Source organism: Eriocheir sinensis, chromosome 68 (genome assembly GCF_024679095.1).
Source record: "Eriocheir sinensis breed Jianghai 21 chromosome 68, ASM2467909v1, whole genome shotgun sequence".
Taxonomy (NCBI): domain Eukaryota; kingdom Metazoa; phylum Arthropoda; class Malacostraca; order Decapoda; family Varunidae; genus Eriocheir; species Eriocheir sinensis.
In genome coordinates, this window is record NC_066576.1 from 5,351,927 (window position 1) to 5,362,656 (window position 10,730).

Below are 10,730 nucleotides of genomic sequence, written 5' to 3' on the forward strand. Positions count from 1 at the left end.
CAGAAAGAAAAACAAACAAGACAAAGAAAAAGACGAATAAAAAGAAAAAAAATGAACAGACAGAACGGAAAACAAGGTAAGATATACAAAAAAAGACAGACAAAGAAAAACAAAGACAGAAAAACAAGACAAATAGACAAACAAGAAAACAGACAAAAGAATCAATCCCAGTCATCCATTGTCATCCAGTCACAGTAACTCCTCACCTTATCAGAGACCACGGGGGGGGCGTCTCCTTCCTGCCTCATCTCCTGCAGGCGGGCGCTGTGGACCTGCAGGGGGGAGGGAGAGGCGGGTGAGGGGGGGCGGGGGTGGGGGGTGGTGTGAGGGCAGGTTAGGTTAGTGAGTCAAAGTGGTCGTGATAGTATAGGTGGTTGTGGTAGTGGTGGTAGTAGTAGTTGTAGTGGTAGTAGTAGTGGTGGTGGTGGTGGTAGTAGTTGCTGTAGTAGTGGTAGTTGTAGTAGTAGTAGTTGTAGTGGTAGTGGTGGTGGTGGTGGTAGTTGCTGCAGTAGTAGTGGTGGTAGTAGTAGTATTAGTAGTAGTTGTAGTGGTAGTGGTGGTGGTAGTGGTAGTTGTTGCATTAGTAAAAGTAGTAGTAGTGGTAGTTTTAGTAATAGTAGTAGTAGTTAGTAGTGGTGGTGGTGGTGGTAGTAGTAGTAGTAGTAGTTGTGGTAGTGGTGGTGGTGGTGGTAGTTGTTGCATTAGTAAAAGTAGTAGTAGTGGTAGTTTTAGTAATAGTAGTAGTAGTTAGTAGTGGTGGTGGTAGTTGTTGCAGTAGTAGTAGTAGTAGTAGTAGTAGTAGTAGTAGTAGTAGTAGTAGTAGTAGTAGTAGTGTTAAGGCACAATACACTATACGAGGACTGGACTCGGACAACTAGCCTATATAGTAAAGACAGATTTAACGCTATTTCCACACTTATTTCCATCGTACACTTTTTCCCCTGGTTTTCTGGGAGGTTAGACGGCTAGTGGAAGACATGCATATATAACAGGAGTCCTACGTAAGGATATATGGAGGCATTAACATAACCCATCTTCACAACCCCAACCTTGGCGTACCTCAACCGTGGGCTGCCCGGTGGCCATAACGACCTGCGACGAGGCAGCGGAGGACATGGAGTGCTTCTTCTCGTCGGCCACGCCATCGGAGGTGATCACCTTGGAGAAGCTGCTCGACTCCACCACCGTCGACTGCTTCATGATGGTGGAGGAGGAGGTGGTGGTGGAGATGTGGCTCTCCTCGCGCACGTGTTGAGGCATGGCTGCGGGCTCCGTCACCAGGACCAGCGGCTCTGTGAGGGACAAGGAGAGGGACATGAGGTCACTGCCAGGGTATAGTTGACCTCTTCGTAGACACTCCCTAACAGATTAAAGGAAATACACAACCGAAGAAGCATTTGGTCCTTTACGCAGTTTTTATTTTCAGTTTTCATATCGCTCTGCAAGGAACAAGTAGAGGGACATGAGGTCACTGATAGGGTATAGTTGACCTCTTCATAGACTCACTTCCTAACAGATAAAAAGAAAACACAACTGAAGAAGCATTTGGTCCATTACGCAGTTTTTATTTTCAGTTTTCATATCGCTCTGCAAGGAACAAGGAGATACGAGGTCACTGCCAGGGTATAGTTGACCTCTTCGTAGACTCACTTCCTAACAGATAACAGGAAATACACATCCGAAGAAGCATTTGGTCCTTGACGCAGTTTTTATTTTCAATTTTCATATCGCTCTGCAAGGAACAAGGAGATATGAGGTCACTGCCAGGGTATAGTTGACCTCTTCGTAGACTCACTTCCTAACAGATAAAAAGAAAACACAACTGAAGAAGCATTTGGTCCTTTACGCAGTTTTTACTTTCGGTTTTCATATCGCTTTATAAGTATCAAGTAGAGGGACATGAGGTCACTGCCAGGATATAGTTGACCTCTTCGTAGACTCACTTCCTAACAGATAACAGGAAATACACAACTGAAGAAGCATTTGGTCCATGACGCAGTTTTTACTTTCGGTTTTCATATCGCTTTATAAGTAACAAGGAGAGGGACATGAGGTCACTGCCAGGGTATAGTTGACCTCTTCGTAGACTCACTCCCTAACAGATTAAAGGAAATACACAACCGAAGAAGCATTTGGTCCTTTACGCAGTTTTTATTTTCAGTTTTCATATCGCTCTGCAAGGAACAAGGAGAGGGACATGAGGTCACTGATAGGGTATAGTTGACCTCTTCGTAGACTCACTCCCTAACAGATTAAAGGAAATACACAACCGAAGAAGCATTTGGTCCATTACGCAGTTTTTATTTTCAGTTTTCATATCGCTCTGCAAGGAACAAGGAGATATGAGGTCACTGCCAGGGTATAGTTGACCTCTTCCTAGACTCACTTCCTAACAGATAAAAAGAAAACACAACTGAAGAAGCATTTGGTCCATTACGCAGTTTTTATTTTCAGTTTTCATATCGCTCTGCAAGGAACAAGGAGATATGAGGTCACTGCCAGGGTATAGTTGACCTCTTCCTAGACTCACTCCCTAACAGATAACAGGAACTACACAGACGAAGAAGCATTTAGTCCATTACGCAGTTTTTATTTTCAGTTTTCATATCGCTCTGCAAGGAACAAGGAGAGGGACATGAGGTCACTGCCAGGGTATAGGTGACCTCTTCCTAGACTCACTTCCTAACAGATAAAAAGAAAACACAACTGAAGAAGCATTTGGTCCTTTACGCAGTTTTTACTTTCGGTTTTCATATCGCTCTGCAAGGAACAAGGAGATATGAGGTCACTGCCGGGGTATAGTTGACCTCTTCGTAGACTCACTTCCTAACAGATAACAGGAAATACACATCCGAAGAAGCATTTGGTCCATTACGCAGTTTTTATTTTCAGTTTTCATATCGCTCTGCAAGGAACAAGGAGATATATGAGGTCACTGCCAGGGTATAGTTGACCTCTTCGTAGACTCACTCCATAACAGATTAAAAGAAATACACATCCGAAGAAGCATTTGGTCCATTACGCAGTTTTTATTTTCGGTTTTCATATCGCTTTATTAGGAACAAGGAGATATGAGGTCACTGCCAGGGTATAGTTGACCTCTTCCTAGACTCACTCCGTAACAGATTAAAGGAAATACACAACTGAAGAAGCATTTGGTCCATTACGCAGTTTTTATTTTCAGTTTTCATATCGCTTTACAAGGAACAAGGAGATATGAGGTCACTGCCAGGGTATAGTTGACCTCTTCCTAGACTCACTCCGTAACAGATTAAAGGAAATACACAACTGAAGAAGCATTTGGTCCATTACGCAGTTTTTATTTTCAGTTTTCATATCGCTTTACAAGGAACAAGGAGATATGAGGTCACTGCCAGGGTATAGTTGACCTCTTCATAGACTCACTCCCTAACAGATTAAAGGAACTACACAACCGAAGAAGCATTTGGTCCATTACGCAGTTTTTATTTTCAGTTTTCATATCGCTTTACAAGGAACAAGGAGAGGGACATGAGGTCACTGCCAGGGTATAGCTGACCTCTTCGTAGACTCCCTTCCTAACAGATAACAGGAAATACACATCCGAAGAAGCATTTGGTCCATTACGCAGTTTTTATTTTCAATTTTCATATCGCTCTGCAAGGAACAAGGAGATATGAGGTCACGGCCAGGATATAGTTGACCTCTTCCTAGACTCACTCCCTAACAGATAAAAAGAAAACACAACTGAAGAAGCATTTGGTTCATTACGCAGTTTTTATTTTCAGTTTTCATATCGCTCTGCAAGGAACAAGGAGATATGAGGTCACTGCCAGGGTATAGCTGACCTCTTCGTAGACTCACTCCCTAACAGATAAAAAGAAAACACAACTGAAGAAGCATTTGGTCCATTACGCAGTTTTTATTTTCAGTTTTCATATCGCTCTGCAAGGAACAAGGAGATATGAGGTCACTGCCAGGGTATAGTTGACCTCTTCCTAGACTCACTTCCTAACAGATAAAAAGAAAACACAACTGAAGAAGCATTTGGTCCATTACGCAGTTTTTATTTTCAGTTTTCATATCGCTCTGCAAGGAACAAGGAGATATGAGGTCACTGCCAGGGTATAGTTGACCTCTTCCTAGACTCACTTCCTAACAGATAAAAAGAAAACACAACTGAAGAAGCATTTGGTCCATTACGCAGTTTTTATTTTCAGTTTTCATATCGCTCTGCAAGGAACAAGGAGATATGAGGTCACTGCCTGGATATAGTTGACCTCTCCTCTCTCCCTCCCTCCCCCCCTCCCTTCCCCGCTCTCTTCTACCTCCCTCCCTGCTTTTTATCCTTTTCTTTCCCCTGTAAGAAAAATCATGGCCCATTAAAACAGTTATTATGATCTTTATTAGTATCATTATTATACTTTGATCATGTGAATCAGGTCCATTAACACAGCCGTCATTAAGTCATTGTTAGTCTCATATCTTTTTCTTTCACCTTAATTGAGTTGCCTCCTTACCAGTACACGAAAGCAACTGCCTGATATACGATAACTTCAATCATCTCCATGAAGTTCACATATACTAAAGGATCTCCGTAAGGCGTGTGGGAATATACGAACTAATGAAAAATGAATAAATGTGGACGTAGGATCTCCGTAAGGCGTGTGGGAATATATGAACTAATGAAAAATGAATAAATGTGGACGTAGGATCTCCGTAAGGCGTGTGGGAATATACGAACTAATGAAAAATGAATAAATGTGGATATAGGATCTCCGTAAGGCGTGTGGGAATATATGAACTAATGAAAAATGAATAAATGTGGACGTAGGATCTCCGTAAGGCGTGTGGGAATATATGAACTAATGAAAAATGAATAAATGTGGACGTTGGATTTCCGTAAGGCGTGTGGGAATATACGAACTAATGAAAAATGAATAAATGTGGACGTAGGATCTCCGTAAGGCGTGTGGGAATATACGAACTAATGAAAAATGAATAAATGTGGACGTAGGATCTCCGTAAGGCGTGTGGGAATATACAAACTAATGAAAAATGAATAAATGTGGATATAGGATCTCCGTAAGGCGTGTGGGAATATACAAACTAATGAAAAATGAATAAATGTGGATATAGGATCTCCGTAAGGCGTGTGGGAATATATGAACTAATGAAAAATGAATAAATGTGGATATAGGATCTCCATAAGGCGTGCGGGAATATATGAACTAATGAAAAATGAATAAATGTGGACGTAGAGTGAGAGAGGAAAAATAACAATCCATATCTATCCATTTATTTGTACCCTCATCAGTGTTAAGCAGCAAGACACTGACGCTCTCTGCCTGTACTCTGCTTGCTTGCTTGCTTAACATCTTTCTTTATTTAATTTTCTTTTAATCTTTGTCTTTCTTTCTCTGTTTGTGTGTGTGTGTGTGTGTGTGTGTGTGTGTGTAGTTTGTAATATTCACACTCTCCCCAAATCATCTCTCGTTGTTTTGAATGTATAAAGACTGCCTTCTTGTCTTGATTGGAAGAAGAACAAGAACAAGGAGGAGGAGGAGAAGAAAAAAGAAGAAAAGGAAAAGAAAGTCTCTCTCTCTCTCTCTCTCTCTCTCTCTCTCTCTCTCTCTCTCTCTCTCTCTCTCTCTCTCTCTCCGAATACAACATAGATGGCTACAGACTCTTCAACAAAGATCGTGTAAACCGTAGAGGCGGTGGCGTCGCCCTTTATGTCAAAAGCTATTTGCAACCCACCGACAAAACACCGGGAAACAGTAACGTTGAACATTTGTGCGTGCGAGTAAACATTGCAAAAGTCAATTTAAATATATCTGTCATCTACAGACCTCCCGGGCAATCACTCGATGACGACCTTGAAATGTACAGCGTCTTAAGGCAGTCACTTAATAACAACGACTCACTGATATTAGGAGACTTTAACCTCCCCCATATCGACTGGGCGATACTGTCAGGTACAGAAGGCGAGTCACATAGAATGATCGAATTTCTAGAAGAAAATTATCTAAGCCAAATGGTTTCTGAGCCAACTCGACAAAATAATATACTCGACCTTGTTATAACGACCCAAGATAACCTTGTCAGTAGTGTCACGGTAGGAGAACACCTCGGTTCTTGCGATCATAAATTAGTGCGCGTCGACATTAAAGCTCAATCATCAGTGACTGAAAATAAAGTAAAGGTGCCCAATTTCAAAAGAGCTAACTTCGTAGAAATCGACAAAAACTAACAGAAATACAACTATCAGATGACGGCAACGTAGAGGAAGCCTGGCTAAGCCTTAAAAATCACTTACTCACTCAGCAGAACACATTCGTCCCCTTGTGCGAGAAGCGAATTAACACTAATAAAAGCCCACCGTGGTTTAATAGCGAAATTAAACAATCAGTCAATGAGAGAAAATTGTTTTACAGGTTAAAGAAAGAACAAAGCACGCCTGAGAACATTAGACTCTATAATGATGCCAGGCGACGAGTAAAAAGACTAGTAGGTCAGGCAAAGCGTAGATATGAAGAAAATATTGCAGCCAACTGTAAAATAACCCGAAATCTTTCTTCAGTTACATAAACAACAGAAAGGCGATCAAAAGTGGTATTGGACCTTTAACAAACAGCGACGGTGCACTAGTGACTGACAGCCAACACATTGCAAACCTCTTAAACAATTACTTTTCCTCGGTGTTTAATACTAACAGTCTTCCTCTCGCTACCACCAACACCAGTACTATTGTAAATCTCGAGCATGCATTGCCTAATTTTGAAATAACAACCGATGAAGTCCTTAAAGCTCTCCATTCACTTAAAACAAATAAAAGTCCTGGACCTGACAAAGTATATCCAACTCTGCTGAAAGAAACGAAGAGCGAAATACTCTCCTCCCTCACAACCGTATTCAATATGTCCTTGCGACAAGGCAACGTACCTTCAGATTGGAAAAAGGCTAACGTGACACCGATTTTCAAGAAAGGAGACAAAAAAGTACCAGGTAATTACAGGCCCATTAGTCTAACTTCGGTTGTAGGTAAGCTACTTGAGGGCATAATTAGAGACAAAATTGTTACCTTGAAAGCCACTCATTGATTGGGGACTCACAACATGGCTTCCGAAACAAAAGATCCTGCCTATCAAACCTATTAACCTTTTATAACGACCTCTTCACTGTTTATGACGTAACCAAATCACTGGACGTAGTCTATCTTGATTTCCAGAAAGCGTTTGATAAAGTCCCGCATCATAAATTACTTTACAAATTAAAGCAAATAGGTATTGACGGTCAAGTAAACCAATGGATCGCGAATTGGTTGAGCAACAGACAACAAAGAGTAGTGATTGACGGATTTAACTCAGAGTGGGCGCCTGTCACTAGTGGCGTCCCTCAGGCTCGGTCCTTGGCCCAGTGCTCTTCATTATTTACATCAACGACGTGGATGTTGGACTCAATAACCGCATTAGTAAATTTGCAGACGACACAAAGATTGGTAACTCGGTTCTCACTGACGAAGACAGGCAAAGCCTCCAAGAGGATTTGCACAAAATTTCAGCTTGGTCGGATAGATGGGAGATGCCCTTTAACGTAGACAAGTGCCAGGTCCTTCAAGTTGGAACGAGGAATAAGAAGTTCGAATACGAAATGCGCGGCGTTAAACTCAAAAGCGTTCAATGCGTCAAAGACTTGGGGTCAAAATCGCGTCAAACCTCAAATTCTCACAGCAATGCATCGATGCAGCAAATAAAGCGAACAGAATGTTGGGCTTCATTAAAAGAAACTTTGTATTCAAGAATAAAGATGTAATACTCCCGCTCTACAACAGTTTAGTCAGACCCCACTTGGAATATGCGGTACAGTTTGGTCCCCCACCATGCAAAGGATATTGCTAAATTAGAAGGTGTTCAGCGTCGGGCAACGAAAATGATCCCTTCCTTGCGCAACAAATCCTACGAAGAAAGGCTTTCTATCCTTAACATGTTCTCTCTTGAGAAACGTCGCCTCCGAGGAAAATTGATCGAATGTTTTAAAATACTTAATGGTTTCACGAATGTAGACAGATCAACATTGTTTATGATCGATGACAGTCTGCGCACGAGGAACAATGGCGTAAAACTCAGATGTAGACAAGTAAATTCAGATTGCACCAAATTTTTCTTCACCAACGTTGTAGTGCGAGAATGGAATAAGCTTCCACCATCAGTGGTCCAGTGTAACACGATTGACTCCTTCAAAAATAAGCTCGACCGTCACTTCCTTCAACTTAATATCAACTAGAGTAGAAATGCAACGTTTTGGAGTCTTCTGATTAATGTAAAATCACTTAGGTTTAAGGACAGACCACCAAGTCTGGACCATGGGGTCTGTGTGGTCTGATTTTCTATGTAAATCTATGTAAATCTCTCTCTCTTCTTCTTCTTCTTCTTCCCATCCTCTTCTAAACCCCCTTTCCCTCCTTTCTTTTTCTCTTCCTTGGTTCTTCTTCTTTTTCACCCCCTTCTCTCTCTCTCTCTCTCTCTCTCTCTCTCTCTCTCTCTCTCTCTCTCTCGTCGACATAAGCAGAATCAGAGAAAAGACAGAAAGAGAAGTACTACATATTTATATAAAAGAGAAAAAGAAAAGAAAAAGGAAGAGGAAGAATGGATATAAGATAAAATGAAGAAATAAAGGAGAACCATATACCGAAAACACACACACACACACACACACACACACACACGAGGAGGGGGGGGGGGGGGGGAAGGGCAGAGGCGGCTCGAGGCATCCCTGAAGTCAGCGGCTCCTAATATACGATAGCCGGTCAGGACGCGAGGCAGGCCCAGCAGGCACTCCCGACCCGCTGCCAACTCCCACAAGCAGCCTGCATGTCCCGGCGCTCAAATATAACCTGCGGCCTGCATCAGAGGGTGGGAGGGGCCGAGCAGGAGCCAAGGGAGGGTTAGGGAGGGTTGGCCGGCCTGGCTCTGTGCACCCCTTCCCTCCAGCGTTGCCAGATTATCGTATTCACCACCTCGTCTTTATTACTTTTAAGCCTCAAACTCTCGTACCTGCACAAATAACGATAGAAAATTGAAGTTAGCGTTAAGACTCCTATTTATTGATGTTTGTTTGTTTGTTTTTCCATTCGTTATTGGTCAGAAACTACGAATATGCAATACGGTGTGTACGATAATTTGGCAACGCTGCAAGTTCCCTCGACCCTTCCTCTGTCCCACACTACCCCTCCCGCCGCTCCATGCTCCCTGTCTCCCTACCTCTGTCCCTTATTACCCCTTCCAACGCTGTCTTTTACCTCCCTTCTGCCCTATCTTCCTTAAACACTCCCTTCTTACCTGTTCCTGTCTCCCTGCCTCTGTTCCTCACTACCCATCCCAACGCTGTCTTTTACCTTCCTTCCCTCTGTTCCTCACTCCCTTTCCTGCCCCTCTCTCCTTCCTCCCTTCTCTCGTTCTCTCCTTCCTCCCTTCTTCCCTCTGTTCCTTACTCCCCCTTCCCTCTCTGTTCCTCACTTCCCTGTCTTTCGCTTTCTCCTTCCTTCTTCCCTCTGTTCCTTCCTTCCCCTCCCAACGCTGTCTTCTACCTCCCTTTTTCCCTATCTTCCTTCCTTCCCCTCCCGCTTCTCTCCTTCCTCCCTTCTCTCGTTCTCTCCTTCCTCCCTTCTTCCCTCTGTTCCTTCCTTCCCCTCCCGCTTCTCTCCTTCCTCCTTTCTCTCGTTCTCTCCTTCCTCCCTTCTTTTCTCTGTCCATACTCCCCTTCCCTCTCTTCTACCTCCCTATCTCTTCCTCACTCCCCTGTCCTTCGCTCTCTCCTTTCTTCCCTTCTTCCCTCTGTCCCTCACTCCCATTCCCGCCCCTCTCTCCTCCCTCTCTCTGTTCCTCACTCCCTTATCCTCCGCTCTCTCCTTCCTCCATTCCTCCCTTCCAGCTTCTCTCTCCTTCCTCCCTTCTTCCCTCTGTTCCTTACTCCCCTCCCACCGCTCTCTGCAACCTCCCTCCTTCTGTTCCTCTCTCTCCTTCGCCCTCCACAGTGCACTACCGTAACGCCCTGGGCAGTGATATTAGTACATTCTCAGCCTTGTCTAGTTCGGGGCAGCTCTGAATGGCCACACACACACACACACACTCACACACACACGATGGCCTACATGCACTCAACCACGTGTCTCCACTTAGCCCGAACAGACCCCGAATTCCACTTCTGACAACCTAGTAAGCAAGTATGCCTCCAATTAGAACACTGTAGAAGGGAATGGGATTTTGTATATGTACGAACACACAAACATATCTACATAGGCCAGTGGGTAAGGTAAGGTAAGGTAGCCCCCCCCCTCACCCCCCCGTCCCCCCCCACACACATGCAAAGATAGACAGCAAAAAGGAAAGAAAAGAAGACAAGGAATAAAAGATAGAAAGAAAGAAAGATGGAAAGCAAGGTCATGATTTGATTTGATTTTCTTATTTATTTTTAGTTTTCTTATTTCTCTCAAGTGGATTCGGAGTTTGATGTCTGATTTCTTAAGAGTATTAGTATTTATTAATATCTACGTGGCTAGTTTGACTCTCTCTCTCTCTCTCTCTCTCTCACACACACACACACACACACACACACACGTAAGGGACAGATATACGGCGTCTTCATCCCCTCAAATAGACGCCTAACACACCCTTCTTACGTCCTCAATACTCCCCCTTCTTCATCCCTTCCTCTTCCTCTTCTTTTTTCCTATTACTTCTCTCTCCCCT

At 43.3% G+C, this 10,730-nt stretch overlaps 1 protein-coding gene across 7 annotated transcripts in view; it reads right to left on the bottom strand.

The window, feature by feature from the left end:
- LOC126988203 (titin-like) overlaps positions 1 to 10,730 on the bottom strand; it is a 304,476-nt gene that overhangs the window by 23,535 nt on the left and 270,211 nt on the right. For all 7 annotated transcript variants that reach the window (XM_050846148.1, XM_050846145.1, XM_050846147.1 and 4 more), the window contains 2 exons: positions 1,060 to 1,292; positions 207 to 272 (listed from right to left, as the gene is read on the bottom strand). In XM_050846148.1, coding sequence (XP_050702105.1) covers positions 207 to 272; positions 1,060 to 1,292 — 299 coding nt within the window. The remainder of the gene's footprint in view (positions 1 to 206; positions 273 to 1,059; positions 1,293 to 10,730) is intronic.